Source organism: Chanodichthys erythropterus, chromosome 3 (genome assembly GCF_024489055.1).
Source record: "Chanodichthys erythropterus isolate Z2021 chromosome 3, ASM2448905v1, whole genome shotgun sequence".
NCBI lineage: Eukaryota > Metazoa > Chordata > Actinopteri > Cypriniformes > Xenocyprididae > Chanodichthys > Chanodichthys erythropterus.
In genome coordinates, this window is record NC_090223.1 from 66,974,757 (window position 1) to 67,001,676 (window position 26,920).

Sequence of the window (26,920 nt, forward strand, 5' to 3'; positions counted from 1 at the left end):
TGATCAGGATTGCCACTTCCGACCCATCGTGAGCTACCGTCACGATCAACAATTATGTCCAGGATTCACAAACTATACATTAATGAAAAGAAATGCAGAGCAGAGCTGCTATCACAAAGAGTGTAGCTTTGACTGGGGACCACTGGACATTGCCACTTGTCCCTGAAGATGGCTGTCACAGAAGATGACCCTGCTTATGTTGTGTGCTTTAAGGATGCATTCAAAGAGGATTTGACAAGAAAACACAAACATTGCTTGACTCAAATTTGCAACAGCTCTTGATCCCAGATTCAAAACCCTGAAATGCATTCCTAAAGTAGAAAGAGTTGAAGTTTGGGAAACAAGATGCTAAAAGAGGAGGATGCTGGATCAGTGCCACAAAAGAAGAAAATTGTTCTCCTCTTGATGGGGTCTGATACAGAGTCAGATGATGAAACATCACTGGAATCTTGCTAGATACAGAGCAGAGCCCAGCATAAGCCTTGAACAATGCCCTCTACAATGGTGGTCTGCACACAGCAGAAGTCATGACAAGCTGGCAACCATTGCACGGAAATATCTACCAACTCCTGCTTCAACTGTGCCATGTGAGAGACAATTTTCACTTGCAGGACACATAGTGCAGAAGAAAAGGGCTGCTCTGGCACCTGAAAATGTTAACAGCCCTGTATGCCTTACCAGCTGGTTAGTGCTGATTAGAAAAATAAAAAAAATTGCAGGAAAATTGAAAATGAATTGAGGTTGAAATTGTTCTGATGGTTCTCTTTGCTGGATATAGCAATTTTGTGGAATTCTGGATTTTGTACACTTGAACAGTATACATACTGCGCCAACTATAAACCCTTTAACTCCGGCCTCACTTCTGCACGACTTTGGAATATTGAGAGGAAATGAAAAAATAGGGTAACTAGTGAGAAATTTTCTGGATTGTGGGTTAAACAGAGAGAAAGCAAGATATTTGAGGGAAAGACATGCACACAGATAAGAACAGAGAAATCTTTAAACAAATGAGGGGAAAACATAAAACGCTAGATGGATTAAAAACATCTACATCCATGAAATGAACACTACAAAACTTTACCAAAGGCACAACAAAAATAACTACCACATTCTCATTTCTTCAAAACAGAGAGACATTATATTGCAAATGTGCAAAAGTAGGAATTTGCTTTGCTCAAAGGTTTCTCTGTCATTGCTCAGGAATAGTTATGTATCAACATTGCCCAACATGCTTATGAAACAAAGAAAGGCCTAAAAATGGTTGAAAATAAGTCGATCACACACTGAGTTATATACATTTTCAGCCAGGAATAAAGTTTTTTTTATTTATTTTTTTATAACTATTTATCTAGAGAGTCCAGAGAATTGCCCTGCACTGGTTTTCCTCTGATCGGGCGAAAAACCTAGGACTAGTTCGCAAAAGTAGGTTTTTCAAATATTTTTGAATAATTAATGAACGGTTAGCGGGTGTAAAACTCATTTGTGCCAACTAGTGGCCAATTTCTTTCAAAATGCTTACGGACCTCTAGGACCGTGAGTCAAACATGCCCACAGAGTTTCGTTCCCGCCAGCCTCCGTTAACCGGGTCTAATAGGTGCTCAAACTTCATTGGCCGATGATGGACATATTTTTTTGAGATACACCAATGTCCTTATAGACAATCATGCCCCCTTGGACCAAGACACTGCATACCATATTTCAAGTCGATCGGACTAACTGTTGTGTTGTTACAGCTGTTTTCATGTTTTTTCGAAGTTACAGCACCTCCCAGTGTCCAATTGATTAATTTTTTTGTTGTGACCAAAGATTGAGCCCATACAACACGTGAACCAAGTTTGGTGCAAATATCTCATTTCTTTCTCGAGTTATAGCCATTTTAGTAGAAGTCACTCCGCCCACATCGTACATTTTGCCGCCCCTTGGCAACCGTGAACCAAAATTTGGACTTTTTTTTTTTTTTTTGATAACTTTTGATTCCAGAGAATATTTTTGCACTGGTTTGGTTCTGATCGGGCGAAAAAACCTAGGACTAGTTTGCAAAAGTAGGTTTTTCAAATGTTTGTGAATATTTAATGAACTGTTAGATTGACAGCATTGGTTCTTGAGGCAAAAATGTTCAGCATGAGGAGATCTATCAAATGATGTGCATATTGTGTGAATATGTGAAACACCACGTGATTACTGAGGTATAAAACTTGTTAGCGCCAACAAGTGGCCGATTTGGCCCACTGAGTTTCGTTTTGATCAGCCTCCGTTAACCTTGTCTAATAGGTGCGCATACTTCATTGGCTGATGACGGCCATGTTCTTTGAGATACACCAATGTCCTCATAGCCTATCATGCCCCCTTGGACCAAGACACTGCACACCAAATTTCAAGTCGATCTGACTAACTAACCTAGAGTCCAGTCGATGTGATTTTTTTTTTTTGTGACCAAAGATTGAGCCCGTACACACGTGAACTGCACCGTTTGCAGAGTTTGGTGGAAATATCTCATTTGTTTGTCGAGTTATAGCCATTTCACTAGAAGTGACTCCACACACATCATACGTTTTGGCGACCGTGAACCAAAATTTTGACTTTTTTTTTTGGATAACTTTTGATACTCAGACTCCAGAGAACCTTTCTGCACTGGTTTGGTTCCGACCGGGTAAAAAATCTAGGATTAGCTCGCAAATGTAGGTTTTTTAAAAAAAACCTCAAAATACACCAAATTTTTGAACAGCAATGGAGGACAAAATCACCGTCGCTGTACATCTTGATACTTTTATAGAAACAGGAATAAAAAGGATCTTGCTTGAAAGAAAGTGAGTGAGGAGGTCAGACAATCTGGTAAGTTGTAAAAAATGGTCTTTACTCAATTTGAGCTATATATATATATACATATTGAGACTACAAGCTAGCTAAAGCCGACCAATTGAGCTTATTCGCTTTAATTTACAACTATTTCCCCGCTGATGAGTTGTGTTTATTCAGAGGAAGTGTGCATAAAGAAGTAGAAGAGTCTGGGACACATAAAGGAGCGGGAGAGCCCCTCTCATGATGCGAATTCACATCTGTTGTGAAGTGAATGTCATGCGCGAATGAAGCGAGTAAACTCAAAATGTCCAAGCATCCAACTACGCGCAAGTCGCGTCTGGTTTGAACACCCCATAACATTTCAGCAGTTATGAGCCATTTCGTACTTTTGACCCCTGCAGCGTCCCCATCACGCCGATCAGGGCAAGCCTTGGTGATGTTGTAGGCGGTTTGAGTACTACCAGCCCTCAAAGTTTCAAGTCTCTACAACTTACAGTTTGGTCTGCCCGATCACTTTTGGGGCAGAATGCTGATCCTTGGAAAATTTAACAATTACAATAGGGTTTCAGCGCTATGCTCTTGAACCCCTAAAATAAGATATGAGTGACAGGTGCACTTGGTCTGCCTCTCTGCTCAGTGTTTTGTATCTCCGTATAGCTTTGTTTTCTCTTACTTTTATTGAATCTCGTACTTTTTGTTGCTTATATTATCATTGCTTTATATATATATTATTGCCCACCACATTAATCTGATGTCGCCAGCTTGTAATCACTGTTACAACGTGTTTGCATCTCGCTAGCTTGTTTAACTTGTCATCAGTCTCGCGCGCTCCTCTTGCAACGCTTTCATCAAACAGCTGTGGCAACTCGGATCAGTCTACAAACACGGTGAGTTATGTCATCCTTTCCCAGTGTTATATCGTGGTCCATCTGTCACATGTTCAGTGTAGCTCTCTCTGTCAGCGATGAGGGATTTACATGTCATAAATGTAGGGAAATAGTCAGGCTGACAGAGAGAATCTCAGAATTAGAGACACGCATCCAAACTTTAATCGAGGATAGTAAGAACGTAGGGGCCTCAGATACTGTTTTGGATGCGACTAGCTTAGTGAACTCTGTACATTGTTCGGTTCCGGCTGTAGAGCCCGCGCAGCAGGGCACTTGGGTAACGGTGAGGCGAGCACCTGACATCAAAGCAAATTTAAAAGTGCTGGCTAATGCTAATCGTAAATACTCTAAAATTATTATTCACGTCTGCACAAATGATGTTCGACTTCGCCAGTTGGAGATCACTAAAATTAACATTAAAGAGGTGTGTGAACTCGCAAGTACAATGTCAGGAGAAGTAATTTGCTCTGGTCCCCTTCCGGTTTGTCGGAGTGATGAGATAGTTAGCAGATTATCATCACTCAATGGCTGGCTGTCTAAGTGGTGTCCGCAGAATAATATAGGTTTCATAGATAATTGGAAAAGTTTTTAGGGCAGACCTGACCTGTTGAAAAGAGATGGTATTCATCCCTCCCGGGATGGTGCTGCTCTTCTCTCTAGTAATATGGCACATAGTCTTAGAGCTGAAACATGACAAACTACGGCCCAGGACAGGAAGCAGACAGACTGGCTAAACCGACTGTCTGCTAGCTGCCTCATGTTACAGAAGTCAGATAAATCCCAACACATAGAAACTCTTACACCTAGATATTATCACATAGAGACTGTGTCTGTACCCCGAATTAATAAAAACAAAAAACTTTCAAACCCATTTAATGGAAAAAATTTAATTGATGTTCAACAAATAAAAAATCGAGATAATAATGATAAACAAATGATAAAGCTTGGATTGTTAAATATTAGATCACTTTCTTCAAAAGCACTTATTGTAAATGATATTATCACAGACAATAATCTAGATGTGCTGTGTCTGACAGAAACCTGGCTAAAACCGGACGATTACATTACTTTAAATGAGTCCAGCCCTCAAGGTTATGATTATCGACACAATCCTCGACAGAAAGGCAAAGGGGGAGATGTTGCTGTAATTTATAGTAATATTTACAGTATCAGTCAAAAGTCTTTCAAATATAATTCCTTTGAAGTGATGGTGCTTTATGTAACATTATGTAAGTTGACATTTGTGTTGGCTAATGTATACAGGCCACCAGGACACCATACAGACTTTATTAAAGAAACTGCTGATTTTCTATCAGAATTAGTACTAGCTGCAGATAAAGTCCTTGTTGTTGGTGATTTTAATATCCATGTAGATAATAAAAAAGACTCATTGGGATTGGCATTTACGGACATTCTAAATTCTATTGGTGTTAGACAACACGTGTCAGGACCCACTTATTGTCGTAATAATACTTTAGATGTAATATTGTCACATGGAATCGATATTGACGCCGTTGAAATTCTGCAGCAGAGTGACGACATCTCAGATCATTATCTAGTCTTGTGTATACTACATTTAGTTAAAGAGGCTAAACTGCCTCCCTGCCATAAATATGGTAGAACCATCACTTCTACCACTAAAGATAGCTTTATAAATAACCTTCCTGCTCAGTTGCATCGCCTTAGCATAAAAACTGCTAGATCTGCTAGATTTTTCAAAACTCTTAGAAGAAAATAAACACAACACTAGGTATTTATTTGATACAGTGGCTAAATTAACAAGAAATAAAGCTTCAACTTCTGAAGTTTCCAAAGAGCACATCAGTAACGACTTTATGAACTTCTTTACTTGTAAGATTGATAATATTAGAGGGAAAATAACCATGCAACCGTCTACTACAGTATCGTGTCAGACATTGCATTGTAGTGTCCCTGAGGAAAAATTCATTTCATTTACTGCTTTAGGAGAGGAAGAATTGTCTAAACTTGTTAAATCATCAAAATCAACAACATGTATGTTAGACCCTATACCAGCTAAGCTATTGAAAGAGATGCTTCCAGAAGTCATAGATCCCCTTCTTAATATTGTTAATTTATCTTTGTCATTAGGATACGTACCAAAAACGTTTAAGCTGGCTATTATTAAACCTCTTATTAAGAAACCACAACTAGATCCTAAAGAATTAGTCAATTACAGGCCGATCTCAAATCTTACTTTTCTGTCAAAAATACTAGAAAAGGCAGTTTCATCGCAATTATGTTCCTTTTTAGAAAGAAATAATATCTGTGAGGATTTCCAGTCAGGATTTAGACCGTACCATAGTACTGAGACTGCTCTCGTTAGAGTTACTAATGATTTGCTCTTATCATCAGATCATGGTTGTATCTCTCTATTAGTGTTACTGGATCTTAGTGCTGCATTTGACACTATTGATCACAATATTCTTCTACATAGACTCGAAAACTATGTTTGCATTAGTGGAATTGCATTGGCATGGTTCAAATCATACTTATCTGACCGTTATCAGTTTGTAGTAGTAAACGATGAGATGTCATATCGATCACAAGTTAAATATGGAGTACCGCAAGGCTCAGTACTAGGACCGTTGCTTTTCACTCTGTACATGCTACCCTTGGGAGATATCATTATGAAAGAATGGCGTTAGTTTTCATTGTTACGCTGATGATACTCAGCTCTATATTTCTTCATTCCCTGACGAAACTTACCAATTCACAAAATTAACAGAATGCATAGCTGATATAAAAAACTGGATGACCAGTAATTTCCTACTACTAAATTCAGAAAAAACAGAGATTCTAATTTTTGGACCAAAAACTTCTGTACATAATAACTTAGAATACTGTCTAACACTTGATGGCTGCTCTGTTAAGTCTTCGTCGTCAGTTAGGAACCTGGGTGTGCTCTTTGATACCAATCTTTCATTTGAAGGCCATGTTACTAGCATCTGTAAAACCGCTTTCTTCCATCTTAAAAATTTATCTAAACTACGACATATGCTCTCAATGAAGAATGCAGAACAGTTAGTTCATGTGTTCATGACCTCAAGGCTAGATTACTGTAACGCTCTACTGGGTGGTTGTTCCTCCCGCTTGATAAATAAACTACAGCTCGTACAAAATGCAGCAGCTAGAGTCCTTACTAGAACTAGGAAGTATGACCATATTAGCTCAGTTCTGTCATCACTGCAGTGGCTTCCTGTTAAACATTGTATAAATTTTGAAATCTTGTTAATTACTTACAAAGCACTAAAAGGTTTAGCCCCCCATTACCTAAGTGAGCTCTTAATACATTATAGTCCTTCACGTTTATTGCGATCTCAGAATTCAGGCCAGCTGATAATACCTAGAATATCAAAATCAACCGCAGGTGGTAGATCCTTCTCCTATTTGGCACCTAAACTGTGGAACAACCTTCCTAGCATTGTTCGGCTCTGTCAGTTTAAATCTAGTTTCGCATCTCTTTAACCTGGCATACACATAACACATTATATATTTATATTTTCAAATCCGTTAAAGGATTATTAGGCTGCATAAATTAGTTCAGCCGGAACCGGGAACACTTCCTATAACACCAGATGTACACGTTACATCAGAAAAAGAATGGCATCCACGCTAATATTAGTCTTTCTGTTTATCCCAAGGTTTACCGTAGTCAACCGTATTCTGGGCCGTTTCCAGATGAGACCGAGGACCGGTGCCTTGACACGACCACAACACAGCCCTGAAGTATCAGCAGAGATCGAGTCGACTAGATCATCCATTGTGAAGACATCATCAACACGACAGCCAGTGCCACAGTTCCTCAACAGACCGTCCATACCAGCGTGATGAATACGATCCTCAACTGGACATGACCACAACGCAGCCCTGAAGTATCAGCAGAGATCGAGTCCTCTAGATCATCCATTGTGAAGACATCATCAACACGACAGCCAGTGCCACAGTTTCCTCAAAATTATAATCACGATTATTAATCATGTTTATTCTATCAAAAGAGTAATGTAACTATGGCTATTTTGCAAGTTCTTTATCAACCTACACTTCACCCTAAAGGCCTGTAGGTGGCACAAAGACTTAAATTTAACCAACTATGATAACTTTGTTAGATGGTAAATCAATACAAAACATGGTTTTGGTGAGCGCTTTGTAATATGTATTCACATTAGATTTTAAAGCAACACAATTCGTTTGCAATAAGACAAACCAGATTCAAATTGCCCGGCAAATTCGTAAAGCAAAGAAAAATCATTATGAAAACTGGTAAAACCTTTAGGAACTTCAAAAGATAAAACAGCGAAATTCCTAATATTACTTCCAATATTTCCAAATTATGTTCATTTTCATAGAGCGGGCCAATATCGTGACGATTATTTAAAATCAATCGAGAGAAGCAGATTAGTGATAAAATACGATTAATCGTGCAGCCCTTATTTAATTTAATTTGATTTGACATTTATTCAACAGTGCTTTTGATCTGCTTGCATTGACACTATTCTTTAAAAGGAAAAGTTATATACCAATTATCAATGTAAAGCTGCTTTGACACAATCTGCATTGTAGAAAGCGCTATATAAATAAGGGTGACTTGACTTGACTTAACACCTCACAGCATCAGTAACTTGAACACCCCATAACGGTTCAGGAGTTATGAGCCATTTCGTACTTTTGACCGAGGACCAGTGCCCTGGCACAACCACAACGCAGCCCTGAAGTATCAGCAGAAATCGAGTCAACTAGATCATCCATTGTGAAGACATCATCAACACGACAGCCAGTAGCACAGTTCCTCAACAAACCGTCCATACCGGCGTGATGAATACGATCCTCAACTGGATGGAACTGTAATAAATACTTTGAATGTTGCGATCCCATCGGACTTATGATAGCAACCTGAATCGTAACAAAGCACTGTTCGCTGGAGGAGAACTGGCCCCCCGACTAAGCCTGGTTTCTCCCAAGGTTTTTTTCTCCATTTTAACACCAGTGATGTCACCAGTTGGAGTTTGGGCTCCTTGCCACTGTTGCCTTTGGCTTGCTTAGTTGGGTACACTTGACATTTGACTTGACATTTGATATTCAACAGTATTCTTGACATTTATTCAACAGTGCTTTGGATCTGCCTGCATTGACACTATTCTTGGCTGTGCAGCCAAAATTATATACTAGTTATCACTGTAAAGCTGCATTGTAAAAAGTGCTTTATAAATAAAGGTGACTTGACTTGACTATAAGAAGCAAAAAATATGCATAGACAAATCCAAATTAAACCCTGCAGCTCGTGACGACACATTGATGTCCTAAGACACGAAAGGATCGGTTTGTGCGAGAAACCGAACAGTATTTATATCATTTTTTACTTCTAATATACCAATATGTCCAACTGCGTTCAGCATTCACTTAGTGAGGTCTGATCGCGTTCTGACAACAGCAGTGATGTCTAGCACTCATTTAAGTATAAGTGCGAGACATCACTGCCATTGCTCTGAAAAAAAGCAAAAATAAATAATTTCAAATTATAAATAACATTAATGAGTACCTTTTGTGTTTTCAATGTGTTCTGAGGTTTCATGACCCTTTAAAGGGGACCTATTATGCCCCATTTTACAAGATGTAAAATAAGTCTCTGATGTCCCCAGAGTGTGTATGTGAAGTTTTAGCTCAAAATACCCCAGAAATTTTTTATAGCATGTTAAAATTTCCACTTTTAGTGGTTGAGCAAAAACTAGCTAATTCAGTGTGGTCCAGGGTGTACTCACACTAGGTGCTCTGAACCTTGCCCGAGCGTGTTTGACCCTCAAAGCCCGGTTCGTTTGACAAGTGTGAGTGCTCCATTCTGTGCCCTGGTGTGGTTCGTTTAGCCGCCCTGGCCCACTTGGAAGAGGTGGGCCAGAGCGCAGTTCAGTTGGGCTCGTGTGCGGTTTGCAGGCAGTGTGAGCACTAACCATGCCAGAGCCAGCTACTACTTTGTGTGCGCTACTGTCATCATTACGATGAAAAAACATCTTTATTACTACTCTGATAGTACACTTATCAAATCATGTAATTAATTTGAGTGTATTTGTGTTTATAAAGGGTCTGATTCTCACCTTATTGATAAATAGATATTGTAGTTTGCGAGTAGAGCTTTCAATCGTACAATCGTGCTCGGGCTTGGTTCAAAGCAACCGTGCCTAGTGTGAGTACACCCTAAATGCAAATGAGCTGCTGTGCTTGGAATAAGAGGGCGGAGCTTCAAGAGCTTGTTCTCCCCTGTCAGGATTAAGTCAGGATGCACAATAATGTCAGAAACTGCGAATATATGCTGCATGGAGATAAAACAGGTATAGTTTAGTTAAATTACAGTTATAACTTATATTGTCTTCTTGTTTTTAATCCACTATATTAGTACAAGCCTGTTGTACCATCCAAATGATGGCCAAAACTTGAGTTTTATGATGTTTATTGTACTTCACACAAAAGATGAAGCATCTGTTTTTTACTCTAGAAAATCTCTGTAAGAGCTTAATAAAACACTGTGCAAAGTGTGCATTAAAATATTATCCATAAACTCTCTCTCTTTCCCTTGTATTTTCACCATCATACACAGAGAAGAACATAGAAACACTCATTACAATTAACAGTAAACAAATATATAAAGACCTTATGCCTTTTGGGTGGTGCTTAATAAACGGGTAAACTTTATATCCGTAAATCAACTCTGATGAACTGTAATAAAGTGCTCTCACCTTCATTACTGCAGTATCCAGTATCACTCTGGAGGCTGTACGTTGGATCACGAACAGTTTTTACTTGTATATCCTTGAGTAGCATATTTTTAGCACAGTCTCTATTTTTTATTGTCCCTTTGTATTGATATTCGTTCACTAAGCAGTCCAGTGGGGAATGATTCGCGCAGACGTAAACGAATTTCGGCAGAACTGATGGAGCATTTTTCTGGAAGATTAGTGAGTAAATGGACAGAGCTATGTGGATTAATCCATCTAGCTACAGAAGACCTAAAACGTTTGGGAGACATTCCCTGTATCACAATCAGCTCCCTAAGTCGTGAATCAGTATTTTATGTAAATGAATGTGGCTGACTCTCTGATCAGTGCTCTGACTACTGAACTAGGGAGCTGATTGAGACACATCCATTCTCATCAGTGCAGCAATGGCGGACTCGCTGTGAACTTGTTCAGGGCGGTTCTATGTTCAAACAGCAGTGTCTATCAACATTAGTGGGTGGGGCCTGTGGCTTTTGTGACGTCACACTGCCAGGGATCTGAAAACGGCTTGTTCTGAGACACTGCTTATGATTTATGGGGATTAAAAAAACAAGGAGTGGGTGGATTTTTATCACTATAGGGTGGTTGTGTACACACACTGCCAACACACATTTATGTCCAAACACCATGCAGAAGTGAACTTTGCATAAGTCCCCTTTAAACAGTAGGCATGTGACGTATCAAATTTTCATGTTGCGGTTAATTGCTGAAGCTTTTATCGTGGTATTGAAATAAGTTGCAAAAAAAGTGTTGTCATAGTATAACAGGTTTTAATATTTTTGCAGTAAAATATCCAAAAACCACTAGGCCAGTGTTATATATTTTGTTCACTTAAGTACTTATAATATTTCCAAATATTTGTAAATCATGAGAAAATTGCAATTTTAACCAAGGCTCCGGGACGTGTGAGGAATCGCCTGTCAATTACGTCATACCTGCGTTTCTTGTTTTATTTTGTAGAAACCATGGAAACACCAAAGGCGTTTTAATATTTACATGTTTTAATAGACAAGGGAACAACTGTTTTGATATATTTATAGACAGAAAATGAATTGTTATTTAGCTCAACACGTTTAGTCTTATTGTTTCAGTCTAATTTTCTTGATTTTTTTGCGAGTGCCATGCTTAACCATGCCTCAGAGAAAAACACTATTTTGTCAAAGAGCTAACATAGCATAATCAGATGCAGCTTTATTTTTATTAACAGCAATACATAATTTTCTCCATCATACAATACGTTTTAAAATGAATTGCATGCCAACACAAGCCATCCAATATTTAATATGATATTCAAGATTCCTGTCACAGATCCCTTGTCTCCCTGGACTCCATTTCCCATGATCCTCCTGTTTCGTCACCTGCACTCACTTCCCTCGTCATCTCCCCATCATCACTCATCACCTGCACCTGGACTCTATTGTCAGCACTCCCTTTATATTGCACTCACTCCATTCCCTCCTCGTCCATTCTCTGTTTGTGTTAGAGCCTGTATGGTGTACTCTGCCTTCGTTTATATTAAAGCATTGTATGTGTGTGGAAATCCGTGATCTGCCTCATCTTTACACCACCAGCCGTAACAGAAGAACGGACCAAATACGTTGGATTTTCACAAACTGAAATATTGAGACTTTCCCCAGCTCCCTGGCTCCTGCTCCTCCAACGCCTCTCCCTAATCTGTCGGCTGGCGATCGCCTCATCGGGCTCCTGCAGGTTGGTCGTTCGCTGGAGAGGTAGTGATGGGCAGATGGAGGCTTCATGAAACACTGAAGCAGCTGAATCAAATGTGCCGTAATGATTCGAGGCTTCGAAACAATCTGACACCCGTCTCCACGGTGACCCCTAGTGGTCAGAGCAGTGCAAATGCAACAAAACTCAGGCCAAACATGCATTAAAAATACACTTTAACAAATGTATTGCAAAAGTTTTATTTAAAGTAAATCAATTAAATGGAATTAACTAATCATCTAATAAGATTAAATATAGAGTGTCTGTATAATTTGTGTTCTTTTATCAATTTTAAAGGCTTGTTTCTCTGTTCCATGGCTCAAGCTAAACAGGCCAATAAGAGATTAATAACTACCATTATTCATTTTAATTATTCTAATGTATAATTAAAACATGTACAACTGTATAAAACTGATCGGAGATCAGGTAAAACCATAGGGTAAAGCCCTAAGACACTTGTTCAATAGTTCTCAGTGAATTTGCATGATTCATGGGCTCACTTTATCATCGCCCTCTGTTGGTGAACCATTGAAATTTCGAACTGTTTCGAAACAGTGATGACGTGATGAAGCCTCGTTTACTAAAATCACGTGACTTTGGCAGTTTGATACACGCTCCGAATCACTGATTCGAAACAAAAAGATTCATGAAGCTTCGGAGCTTCATGAAGCAGTGTTTCGAAATCGGCCATCACTATGGAGAGGTATGTGGAAGAGTTTGTTGAGCTTGCTTATCTGACTAACTGGCCCGATGCTTACTTAATCGCCCTGTTTTTGGATGGTCTGGATGACAACACTCTCCGTTTGGATGAACCTGATTATCGTTTCTCCTTAAGCGAAACTATCAATTTTATTTTATTTTTGAATCATTCCAAATTCTTGGTGGAAAAGGTTCAGGATGAGTGTTTGTTTCCAGTCCGTCCAGAAACAAGGTTGGCCAGGCCAGTTAGTCAGCCAGGGTATTCCTCCGCTTACCCCTCCAGCGAACTTCCTGCTTGTCCCACACTGAACCCACACTCCTCCACTGGGTCCCGAAAGCGGAGGAGGAAGAAGCAAGCCGCTCCAGTCTCCATGGAGCCCGCTCCAGCCCTCTCCGAGCCTGCCGCTCCATCCCTGTGCGAGCCCGCTCCCGTCCCTACGGGAATTCTTATTGTATTTGAGGGAATGGACTGGCCATCAGCCCCAGTCGCCGAGCTACTATCTCCAGCCTCCGCCGAGCCAAGTTCTCCAGCCTCCGCCGAGCCCGCTCCTATTATGAACTGTGTTACTGAACTCTCCAGCCCAAAGACTGTTTTCCCTCCCTGCCTCCCTCTCCCTCCTCCTCCCATTTGTATCTACACTGAACCTCCACCTCAAGCCCCTTCGCCCAGATCTCTACCTCGGACCTCTGGGCGATTACCTACACCCTGGCTCCAACCTCCCTCGTCACCACCATGGCCCATCAGTCCACTAGTCTCACCAGTATCCATCCTGCCCCCGTTCACACCTTGTTTCTTCGTCGACCTGCCCTCACTTCTGGACTGCGCTCCTCCGTCTCTGCTCCGTCCCTCAGTTCCAGTTGGCCTCCTCACTCCCCCCGGTGTTCACTTTGTTGTATGTCGTCTGTCTTCTTCTGCGGCCTTCTGGAGCCCCGGCTGCGCTTCGGTCGGTGGAGCCGTGGGTTCCGCCATCTCCCGCCGGTCCTTCAGTGCCACCTGGGCTCGACGGCTTCAAGGCTTCGGCCCCTGACCTTCCATGGACGCCTTCGGCTCCTGACCCTCCATGGCTGCCTTCGGCTCCTGACCCGCCATGGCTTTTGAGCCCGCCCTGGAGACCTCCACTCCAATCTGCTCCTCCCCCTGCTCTGGCTTGAGGTCTCCAGGGCGCCCACCCCCTACCGGGAGGGGGAGGTACTGTCACAGATCCCTTGTCTCCCTGGACTCTATTTCTCATGATCCTCCTGTTTCGTCACCTGCACTCACTTCCCTCGTCATCTCCCCATCATCACTCATCACCTGCACCTGGACTCTATTGTCAGCACTCCCTTTATATTGCACTCATATTAAAGCATTGTATGTGTGTGGAAATCCGTGATCTGCCTCATCTTTACACCACCAGCTGTAACAATTCCGCTCTTAAACTTGGCGTCAAGCTACGCCTTTTTGTATAAGCCTCTAGTGAACTCTAGCAGACAAAATTATTTAATATTGCACCTTTAAGAAATCTTTGTAATAACAAAAAGAACTGTTTAAAGCTGCTGTCCATAATTTTTGTTCAAAATTTACAAAAATTCTATAATGAGAATGTACAACATGAATCCAATGGTTTTTGTCTTACCCTGAATCATTATGGTACACTTATAATGTGTTTATAGTGTGTTTATAATGTGTTTATATATGTTTATAGTGTTTATATACAGACTATTTCGGACCGGACTGGTAGGACCCGCCACAGAGTATCACCGTAACTGTGTGACTCGCCATAGACATACACGCAGAAGAGTAGCTCCGGCTACAATGTTCTTCCGCAACATGCATGCAGTTCTGTTTATTAACCGCTAGAAGGCCAAAAATCGCAGACTGCAGCTTTAAATACAATAATACATTAGGCTATAAAGAACAACAGGTGTAACACTCATTGTCTCATTGTTTAGTGCATTAACTAAGATTGAGCAATAGTTACATTTGATAGTTTTTTTTTTTTTTTTTTTAGTTAATGTGTTAAGAAAAACAACTGATCCAGGACCATTAAATACGTTTTATTTAATTTTTGTAATGTTATTAAACAGTAAATAAGAAATTAACGTCTGCCTGCATCCACGTTCCCTAGGAAAGATAAGAATCAACATCAGATCCAGTCACTGCTACAGTCACAAGCTAATCTTGACTTTACTCACCTGCATTCTGCTATTCATCCTCTGGTTGCTAAATAAACACATCTTAACTCTTACCTGTGTCTCCGTCCCTTTCTGTGTGTATCACCCTGTAAGTTTTAAAAACGTTGGTTTAATTTACTTAGTGATATTAAAAGATGTGCAGATGAGAACATGAACACAGCATGTTTAATTACACATTAAACAATTTATTCCCTTTATAAAATGGCTTAGGCATTTTAAGTGATACTGAAAGTTTTTATTTTGGTCTCATCTGTTTTTCTGCACATTTCTGCTTTATTAGTAAACAGAATATGGTCTCTTTAATATCAGTGCATTAAGCGTTTTCTTTACATAAGAGGAGATGTAAACGTAAGTTTGTTGCATTCATATTTTGGGCTCATACGTATCTCCACACAGTATGCTTTAATAGATATGTACAGAATTTTGTGTTTGTCTTTAAGCCACATGATGCATTTTTCTTGTTAAGCATTTGAATGTCCCTGTTCACGAGCGAGTGAGAGACAGACTTGCAAAGGTAATGTTAATTATTAAACCAAACAAAATCAAAACTTTCAAAAACACTTAGTGTGTTACGACCCATGGCTCCAAAAAGGCCGCAACAAAGGAAGCGACTGTCGTCAAATTTAACTCAAGGTTTATTAACAAAATACAACGTAAACCAAACGAGTGCAACTGTAATGTCAGTTGAATCAGTTATGTAGAGTAAGGTGTAGGCATGAACTGTAACGTAGTGTAATGCCAGTGTAAGTGTAACAAAAGGAAAAAATAACCAAGTCAAACTTTGAGGAGTCCTGAAGAATGGTCACATGGCTCCTTTTAAAGGGCGCTCAAATGGGGGAACCCCATAAAATCACTCATGAAATCATCCATCGTCTAGATACGGGGGCGTCAGACACTGGATTGTCACACCCCTCCCCTTAAGAAAGGGTTTCTGTTGAGAATCCCTGTAACAAAAAATAAATCATTAATCACCAACAGGGGCACAGGACAAAGCATCCACCACAACATTTTCTGCCCCTCGAATGTGTCGAATGTCAAGACTGTACGACTGCAAAAAATGACCACCGAATAAGCCGTTGGTTGGGACACTGGAGAGAATTCAGAAATGTCAACGGATTATGATCCGTATAAATAATTGGCCATATCATAACTAACTAACGAACTAACATAAACGGCAAAATGTTTCAAAGCCCAAACAAGCTTTTTCTACAACAGCATAGTTCAGCTGGTAAGCATTACATTTCCGTGAGAAATAACTGACAGGATGAATAACACCCACCGAATCATACTGCTGTAGAACAGCTCCCGCTCTGACATGACTAGCATCCACCTGCAGAGAAAACAACTTGTCAAAGCAAGGTGCCGCCAGGACAGGTGAGAAACATAAAGTTTTTATATTTTCAAATGCTATTTCATAGTTGGAAGACCAAACAAACTTCACGTGACCTTTCAGAAGATCAGTAAGAGGGGCTACAACGGTAGAACAATTACAACAGAAGAAACTATAATAGCCCACTAATCCCAAGAACCTCATCAGTTCTTTTTTAGTGACAGGCACAGGAAATTTTTTAATAGCATGGACTTTTGCATGTTCCTACCACTTTCCTGAGGTAAGCCAGTGTAGCCCGAGCAAACTCACATTTTGCCAAGTTTACAGTGAGCTTAGCCTTGGACAAACGCTTCAATACAACATGAACATGTTTAACACTCTGAGGTCTGAAAACGCGCCGGCGCGTTTTGCAGGTTTTTTTTCACATTGCAGCAAAACAGACTTAAAATACTCCGTCATTTTTTGTCATAGAGACATAAGTAATATATCAATTGAAACTATAGAATGTCTTCTTTTATTTGTATACACTCAGAGTAAAAACACAATGTTGTGCTTTTTGTAAAATAAAGAAAACTAACATGATGCGTGATCTCTCGTCTCCCTCTGAACGAAGTCCAATCTGATAGTTCTCAGAAAATGAACTGTAACTTAGTGAATACTAATCACAGAAAAATTAAACTTATGTCTAAAAAAAGTTAAGATGTCAGGTTTTAAATCATGTAAGTCAAATCGAAAACAAACCTTCTGTGTTTATGTAATCTGTATGAAAAGAGAGCCATGTCAGAGGTCCGTGATTCAGCTCATTATCCGCTAATGCGGCCACGCCCACGGAGCCAGCGCTATTCAGACGCAAATTCAGAGGCAATACATGCATTCATCGTCTCAATCGTGTATTTATTGTCTTGAAAAGTGTTTATCTGGATGTAAAAGTCATGGTTTGGGAGCTCTAGAAGACATGCAGTTAGTTCCTGTTTACTTTTCTTCTATGGATGAATTTTAGATGAGTTTTTGTTTCTTTAGCGCCCTCCGGCTGCTGTATGTATTGGAAACTCCATTCATGGAATAGCCTCTTCTTCTTTTAGATGAATTTGTGGACTAAAAATGCACAGAGCGCCCTCCGACTTCAAGGATGAATTGAAAACACCAGCGCTCATAGTAATGACAATGAATATTAAATATATATATCTCCTCTGTATAGAAAATTGACATAAGCATATGAGAATCCAATATTTCTCCAAATGTGCATGCTTTTAAACTAAAAGCCTATATTCAGACTCTTTGCATCACAGAAATACGTTATATTTTAAAGTATAATATAAAACCATTACTTTATATTGTAATAATATTTTTCTGTATGTTTCATATATCATGATGAGCTTGAGACATCACAGAAGGTTTTTTTCACAGCCTACCTGACTGAAATGCCTCATTAATATGCAAGTAATTTCAGCTCATTACTATCCAATTATTTTGTCTTCTCAGGTGAGAATGGCCCATTTTCAGTGGTGATTCACGCCTCCTCGAATACTGTGTTTCTTGGCAAAAAGTGTCTTACAAAAACTAAATCAATATATTGTTTTATATGAAGGAGTAGGCAGCATAATGTTTACATAATTTTGAAGCAAAAACTCTAGTTTACAACCTCCAATACCCAGAAGTCTTGTAAACACAGATTTACTATACTTTTTTTGCCCTTATTTCAGTGACTTAAGTTTTTTGTTTTTTCAATAACCACGCATAAATGTTATTCCTTCAAAAACACAAACATGTACATACATGTTCCTCACATATTATTGTAGCCTAGTTTGTGCTGAATACAGTGTAATGACACTTTTTCCATTCATATGTTTATGAACAACTGAAAAAAGCACAAATGTCAGGGCATGTCAAAACTTCTTCAGGCCCCAAATCAGCCTCAGACTCCAGAGGGTTAATATGAGTGCCGCAGGTATCACTAACATACAGTGTTCAATCTGTAAATGCATAAATAAAAAGATATTTTTTTGAGTCTTGATTTGAATGTGGCTACTTTAGGAGCACACCTGATCTCTTCTGGAAGCTGGTTCCAGCTGCGGCTGGCTTAACAGCTAAAAGCAGACTCTCCTTGCTTTGAGTGAACCCTGGGTATTTCTAAGTGACATGATCCTGATGATCTGAGTGATCTGTTAGGTTTATATTCTATGAGCATATCTGCAATGTATTGAGGTGCTAGGCCTTTGAGTGATTTATAAACAAGTAACAGTACTTTAAAATGAATTCTAAACGCAACTGGAAGCCAGTGCAAGGACCTGAGGACTGGTGTGATGTGTTCATGTTTTCTGGTTCTGCTCAGAATCCTGGCAGCAGCGTTCTGTACCAGCTGCAGCCGTCTAATGGTCTTTTAGGGAAGGCCAGTGAAGAGCCCATTACAATAATCCACCCGGCTGGTGATGAAAGCATGAACAAGTTTCTCTATGTCTTGACCGGAGACAAAGCATCTAATTCTTGCACTATTTTTGAGATGATAATATGCTGATTTAGTTACTGTCTTTACATGGCTACTGAAACTCAGGTCTGACTACAAAATCACACCAAGATTCCTGACTTGATTTTTAGTTGTTTGACCCCGAGAGTGAAGGTACATATTCACTTTGAGAACTTCATCTTTGTTTCCAAACACAATGACTTCAGTTTTGTCTTTGTTTAACTGAAGGAAGTTTAGGCACATCCAATTTTTAATTTCATCAATGCACTGGCACAGGGAGTCAATGGGACTGTAGTCATTAGGTGATAGGGCTAGGTAAATCTGGGTGTCATCTGCATAGCTGTGATATGCAATTTGGTTCTTTCTCATTATTTGGCTCAGTGGCAGCATATATAGGATGAACAGGAGGGGTGCAAATATTGAACCTTGAGGGACTCCGCATGTCATGGATGTCCACTCAAGTTTAGTGTGCATTAAGGGCACTGCACTTGGGTATTTTTAAGACATGGGATGGTCATGCGCATTTCCTGTTGCGTGCACAAACTCTCAAGTGGCCAAAACCGCAAGTGTGGTTATTCAGACAAGGCAATCCCATGTGCTTAGCACACTACTTCCTGCCCAGTACTTCTTCTCTATCCCCTTTTAGGCAGTCAGTCAACAACTATTGATCACCCCCTACTGATCAGGTTAGCTATATCATACCAAAGCTACTGGGAACTAATGTGACAGAAAAACTGTTACAAAAGATAGACATAAATTGGCATAGAGCTTTTACTATTGAATGAGAAGTGACCGTACGCAGTAGGAAAACGTGTATACAAACACATTATAGTCAACAAGTACTTACTACCTGATTTGGAAGCTGGTAAAGGGCCCACACAGTCAATGATAAGATGTTCAAAAGGTTCACCAACAGGAACTTCTTCATCACTGCCCACAAGAGAAACATAGCCCTCTGTAATGAAAGGAGAATATACAGATAAACAGTTAGTATTCACTTTTTGCTTCACACAATTCTTATCATTATTAGAGGGAACTGAGGCCACAAAAGCAGCTGATTTAGGAGGCTTATGAACTTCACGTCTTGCCTTCTCCTCAAGTACAGGACAATCTGCTTTCTAGTGCCCCTATTCACAACAGTATTTACATGACTTATACAAATCAGACCTCCCAGTAGGAACATAGCTAGACTTAGAAGGAAAACTATTCAGAGATGTACTTGACCGCGCTTTATTTACGTCTCCCCGTGAACACCAATTGACAAAACTACTTCTGTAAGTGAGTACATAATCGTCAGCCCATGCTGTTGCTTCCTCAGGTGAATTAACTTTGTTCATTAATATATGTGGCAATGTTATCAGGAACAGAGACTTTAAATTGTTCCAATATCATCAGTTGAACCAAATCATCTATCAAGAGCAGTATACCAACGAGTAAAGTATTTTCTCAAATTGTGTACAAACTCCAAATGAGACTGCCTGAGTTCCTTCTTACACGCCCTGAAACGTTGACGATATGCTTCAGACACACATTCGTAAGCTTTTAACACCACCAATTTAATTCTCTCATAATCTTGACAATCTTCACTACTCAAAGCGGAAAAAACTAGCTGTGCTTTTCCGGTCAACTCACACTGCAACAATAGCAGTAAAAGACGTTAACACTAAACAAATCCAAACGGACGAGCCCCCATTTGTTACGACCCATGGCTCCAAAAAGGCACAAAGAAGTTACCCAGAACTCAATGCGGTGTGATGTCAGATTTCTATTCTCTATAATGTCAGTTTCTGGAGATGGAGATAGAACAGGTATAGTTTAGGTATTGTTTTGAATTTTGCATAATAGGTCCCCTTTAAAAACTTGAAAGATAACTTTCTACATATTTTACCATTTTTAGACTCAAATTAATAGTATATATATATATATATATATATATATATATATATATATATATATATATATATATATATATATATATATGTGTGTGTGTGTGTGTGTTTTTAGGTAAAACAAATTTTTTATTAAACAAATTCACAATGACTTTGACATTTAATGTGTTTCAACTCGGACACATTATGAACTCATACAACCTTTATAACATATTTGTATCATATTTAACACTGTTTTTATTTTAAATACAAAGATTATACAGTAAAGCAGTTAGATTTCAATGCACTTCTGTGCATGTAGACAATGCTGTGTGTGAACAGGACTTTTATTTTGGAGTGACTACATGACGTCATAAGACTGCGCCGCGATCCTGCATCTGCTGTGATTCTGCTGAAGAAAGGTTTGTTTTAAGAATTTTTAATCGATAGAAACAGTACAATGATTAATAGTTGTGTGTTTTGTTTTAAACAAGCGATGGTAAATTAGTTTATTTACTATTTAATGTTTATTTATTTATCTAACAGTAGGATATTAGTGTGATTAAAGCTCATCCACTGATGAGAAACAGTAAACCTGCGTCTCACTTCTCTCTCTCTATATATCATAAATCAGTTTATCATGAACACGAGTTCAGTCTCTGGAGAGTAATGATGGAGAAACTGAACTTTTCAACTCCGAGTCAATTGATTCAAACACTTTGAGAAATGATTCAGTGAATCACGATACGTGCTGCTCAAACAATGAACATGAACGAGAACAACAAACACTAACAAACTATCAAACCATGTTTTCATCAGTCATAAATCAGTTTATCATGAACACGAGTTCAGTCTCTGGAGAGTAATAATGGAGAAACAGAACTTTTCAACTCCGAGTCAATTGAGTCAAACACTTTGAGAAATGATTCAGTGAATCGTGTGCATGTGAACAGTGCACAAATGAGAACAACAGAAACACTAACAAACAACCTAAACATGTTTTCATCAGTCGTAAATGCCTAAATATTAAGTCTATTAATTTGCAGTGTTAGTTTTTAGTGTGTTTTAAAAAAAAATCATGTTAGACCATTAACTCTGTTAATTATTCTCTTCTTAAAGATGGCGTTTATTAAAGAGGAAGAGAGTGAAGACATGAAGATGGTGTTTATGAAAGAGGAGACTGAAGACATAAAGATTGAAGAAACATTCAGAGTGAAACATGAAGAAACTGATGAACAAACAGGTTGGTTTTATTCTCAAAGCTGAATTTGATCATTATTAAAATGTCCAGCTCTACAGAAATAGAGAATATACAGAAGTATAATCAGGGTTGGGCAAAAATACATCAAAATGTATTTTAAAATAAAATACCAAATACCTTAATTTTAAATGTATCAAAATAAACTACAAAATACAGCAGCCACACCATGTATCAAACTACTGTATTTTTGTATTTTGAAAATACTAATACATACTTTTACAAGGAAGCATGAAATTTCTTTGCAAACCTTCCTTAAGCTGGCCCGTTTGATCTATCTCTTCACCATTACACTGACTCAGCTGATTAAGTAAACAATGTTTGATAGCAACAGCTTTTCTCTGCAATAAATCTGACATATGAAACGAGTTAAAGGGACAATATGTACAGTAAGATTTTTTTGGATTAAAATATTTAAAAACCTCTAGAACAATGTATATTTTGGTGGACTTGTGTACTTACATTATCCCAAATGTTTCCAAGAATTATTAAATCCAGAGAAATAAGCAGTTTTAAACAGGACACAGGCCGTGTCTGTGCGTCGCCTATCAATGAAATCATACCGTCAGTTTCCAGTTTTATTTAGTAGAAACCATGGAAACAAAGACGATTTATATTCCTCATCTGTCTAATAAAACATATTATATGTTTTATTAGACAAATGAGGAACTGTTCGGATTCATTCATCAACAGAAAACTATACGTTATATTAGCTTCTTGTTTAAATCTTGTTTTCTTGTTTTACCGTGAGTACTATTGATCGACCGATATTGATTTTTTTATAACCGATACCGATTATTTGCATGTTTATGTACCCGATAACCGATATGCAGAACCGATATTTATTTACTGTTATACTTCTGTTTTTGACAATTATTACAACACAAATGAGCTGAACAAACCATTTTATTTATAACAATCACTCCCTCCTTGCATACAAAAAAAAACTTTACTGAATAATATTAGCTGGAATATATAACATTGTCAGGAAAGTAACAAACAAAACAGTATACATCATTGCATTTTCCAACTAGTGTTATTAATTATTCTGTTTTGTCGGTCTAGATCATGAAATGCTTTCTGACAAAGTGCTGTAACTTATCTATGCATTTACACAAAACTATAAATTGGGCTACTCAACCGTGATCGCGTGTGGAGATACTAAATAATTTCCACAGAGCTGCATTTATTTAGATTTGTATTAACTAAATAATGGTTATGTAGTAAATCAAATGATTATATAATCTAATAAAGTTAAACAGCACTTGCCAGTTGGCATTTTATGATCTAAATTTAATCTAACGTTAAATCATGAAATGCCAACTGACAAAGTGCTGTTTGACTATAACTTAATCAACCGCGTTCGCGCATGGAGATAATAAATAATTTCCACAAAGCGGTAGGCTATATTTATATGTGTATTAGCGAAATAATTGTTATGTAGTAAATGATAATATAATCTAGGGTGTTTAAACAAGATAATCTTGTCAAAAGTTTCATTCAGTGGCCGTGCTTAAGCCTTCTGATCATCCGTCAGTTGCTAAGCAATATGAACGAACTTTTTCTTCTAGACTAATGGTGAGCAAATACAACAGATAGAGAATTAAATTCAGCGCTTTTATTTTCAACATGCACTCATTCACGTCTGTTTTATTTAATTAATGTAAAGTTACGTCTTTATTGGGGCAGGACATGACGAATTACACTACGTGACTCAATGAGTTCGTCTCAATTGTTTAGAAACAAGCTGCATAAATTAACTATATCAGGAATTTGTCTCAGATCTCATTTGTGCATGTCTGTTATGTTAGATAAAGTTGATTAATTAAAGCAAACCAAGTAGAACATATACTTTACCTGTTGTTGACTGATCTCCTCAGACGGAGGAAGTCTCAAAACGGCCACAAGATGGCGGCGTAAATCGGTGAATCCGATATTACAAAACCAATACCCGATTATGGAAAAATGCTTAAATATCGGGAAAAATATCGGTAAACCGATACATCGGTCGATCACTAGTGAGTACCATGTTTTACCATGATTAATATTGATCTAGCTTACTGCAGTGTGCAACAAGTGTCTCGTAGCAGCTGCTGAGCGAACACACAGAGTAGCATTATAAAAACTTTCAACAATCAAATGTATCTAATATGATAGCACACATTACCCCACATAGGACCAAAAAAAAGCGGAAGCAGCGACTGTGGCCTAATAAAAGTTCCTGCTCTCGAGGCTCGTCCCTCATTAACATTCGCTCCAGCTGCCTCGTTCAGCTCCAACATTAAACGGTAACGTTAATAATCTCATCCATGAACATGACTTCTGACCGAGACCCGTCCCGATTCTTTTCCACTGGCTGTAGACTTGAAGACAACACCTCCCATGATTTCACAAAATCAAGCATAAGTGACTGAATAAGCGACCTCTAGCAGTGAAAATTTACATATTGTGGCTTTAACAGATCAGATATTCATATATGCCTGTGATCTCGCAGATGAAGGTTAGTTTTAAAGTAACCAACAGTTTAATGTTTGTGAATGACTCGCTAATAACTGTATCCTAATTTAGTTACTTGTTGTTTGGTAACAAAGGGGCTACTTTGCATCAGCAACACTGACTCACAAGTCATTCATAAGAAGACCACTGATGGCACCTGTATTAATAGCAACTCGATTCTAACTAATTAATCATTTGAATGTTAATCATAGATATAGGGGGCTGCTGCTCGGTATAATAGTTTAAGAACATTATGTAAATTAGTAAACTATTTTAGCCTAAGCTACTAAAACCAAAATCTAAACTTTACATTTGTTCTGAACTTGTCGTGGCAAACTATTGAGTAAGCACCAATCAGAGGTTGCAGTTTTATGATGTCATCATGTAGACTTCTTACAAAGTATTTTACAGTATTTTAAAAATACAAAACACTAAAGTATTCTGATACAAAATACAAAGCCATTTTCATCAACCCTATCAAATACAAATTACAAAATACTATTTTGTATTTGAAATACGTATTTGAAATACACGTATCATAAATACTGCCCATCCCTGAGTATAATTTTACAGAAAAGTGTCCGAATTCACTCAGCTGGTTCATTCACTCCTTCAAGTGGACTTATGTAGAACTAGAGCACTCATCACATTCACACCTGTTTCTCAACAGTGACACTTTATAAGCTGAGTATCCACCTTTTTCACGAAATGCTAAATTACCCATTATGTTTTTTCGTGTGCGCGTAGGGAGGATGCTCAAGACTTCAAGTTCGCAACTTTATGCGTTTAGTCAGTAAAGGTCCCGTTTTTCGTGTTTTTTTGAAGCTTTGATTGTGTTTATAGTGTGCAATATAACATGTGTGCATGTTTCGCGTGTAAAAAAACACAGTATTTTTCACATAATTTACTTATCTGTATACCGCTGTTTCCACGGTCATAAAAACGGGCTGATGACTTCCTTGTTCTATGAAGTCCCTCCTTCAGAAATACGTAACGAGTTCTGATTGTGCCAGCGGTTCCTGTGTTGTGATTCGACAGCAGTTTAGTGCTCCTTGCCCGGAAAGGTCACGCCTCTTACCATAACGTGGAGAAGCATGCGCTCAATGTTATTGTAAACATGTCTTTAATTTTACCCTATCAATTTGAGCCGGAATCAGACCTGGTGATTGGACTGCGGGATGAAAATAGCAGCGTTTCGACGACATGGCGACAAACACACTCTACAAACGCAAATCTTGTGTATTCCTATGGGCGGAGGTTAGTCAAAAAACTGTTTTAGTGAAGGAAGTAGAGGGATGTAGCGCAAACTGGCCGTTCGATGTAGGTGACTTCTGTTAAATAAAATATCTTGCTTGGCATTGAACTTTGAGCTTTAAAATTTTACAGATTTTCTTTATACTCTAACAACAACATTACACACTAAAGTTTGAAACATGGGATCACGAAGAACGGGACCTTTAAAGTTACTTGAACATAAGGTTGTTGTAATCTGTTTTACTTCATTTTAATGTCCATAATGTCAACAAGTGATGGCAACATTAGTTTGCGGTGGCAGCAAGACTATTTAAAAAAGACCATAAACAACGTAACTTTGTCTGTTCCTCATCCTATGAAATTGACTGCCACCTCCTGGATTGATGATATGAAACAATTGCCAGCAGTCACATATGTTGACACATTCAATTATCTTGTTTTGTCTGAGGGTGCAGACGGCAAGGAGCTAAGAAATTATAAAAGCACGGAAGCATACAATTACCCACTGAGTAATAATATTTGAAGAATTCTTTGTCACAATCATCAGCAGTTCACGTTCCTAAAAGTGGAGGTAGAGCTGAGTCAGGCTTTAAAATAAACCCAATCACATCTCGTGGGTTATGTTACAAAATAATGTAGTAGTGGAAACTGCTGGATGCTCCTGCGTAGTTGACACAAAACCAATTTTTGAACTAAAAAATAGTCCAGTGATACCAATGTATCAGAGCAGACAGATGACACTGAGAGCTTAGAACCCCATCAGCCACATGGGAAGACTTTGACTTGGAGTAAATGTGAAGCATTTTACAACAAATACATAGAAATGAACATGGACCAGGCAGCTGAATTGGATATTCAAACACAAAATCAGAGCTTGTCAGAGGTCTGGCATAGTGCAAGACAGATAAGGATCACTGCTAGTTCAGCTAAAGGTGTACCAGTATGAGTTACAACAAATCCTGATAAATTCATGAGAGAGCATCTCTTCCCTACCTTTTTAGGGTAATGCGGCTACGAAGTATGGGAGTGAAGGACGAGGCAATCCCCTAAAGAAGGAGAGTGATTGGGGATAACAGATATAAAATTTTGCATTTATACAAAATTTGTATTTGTTATTTGTCTATGATGCTGTCAACACCCTAAAAAAATGTCACAAAGAATAATAGGCTAAATATCACAG

At 38.6% G+C, this 26,920-nt stretch overlaps 2 protein-coding genes and 1 pseudogene across 2 annotated transcripts in view; 2 read left to right on the forward strand and 1 right to left on the reverse strand.

The window, feature by feature from the left end:
- The window catches only part of LOC137005952 (gastrula zinc finger protein XlCGF57.1-like), a 779,808-nt gene that overhangs the window by 112,468 nt on the left and 640,420 nt on the right, over positions 1-26,920 (reverse strand). The gene's annotated exons all lie outside the window — the stretch shown is intronic.
- Positions 136-12,205, forward strand: LOC137014344 (E3 SUMO-protein ligase ZBED1-like; annotated as a pseudogene).
- Positions 21,120-26,920, forward strand: part of LOC137005805 (zinc finger protein 721-like) — a 73,171-nt gene continuing 67,370 nt past the window's right edge. Inside the window, exons 1-2 of the mRNA XM_067366473.1 lie at positions 21,120-21,154; positions 21,852-21,975. Coding sequence (XP_067222574.1) covers positions 21,852-21,975 — 124 coding nt within the window. The 5' untranslated portion in view covers positions 21,120-21,154. The remainder of the gene's footprint in view (positions 21,155-21,851; positions 21,976-26,920) is intronic.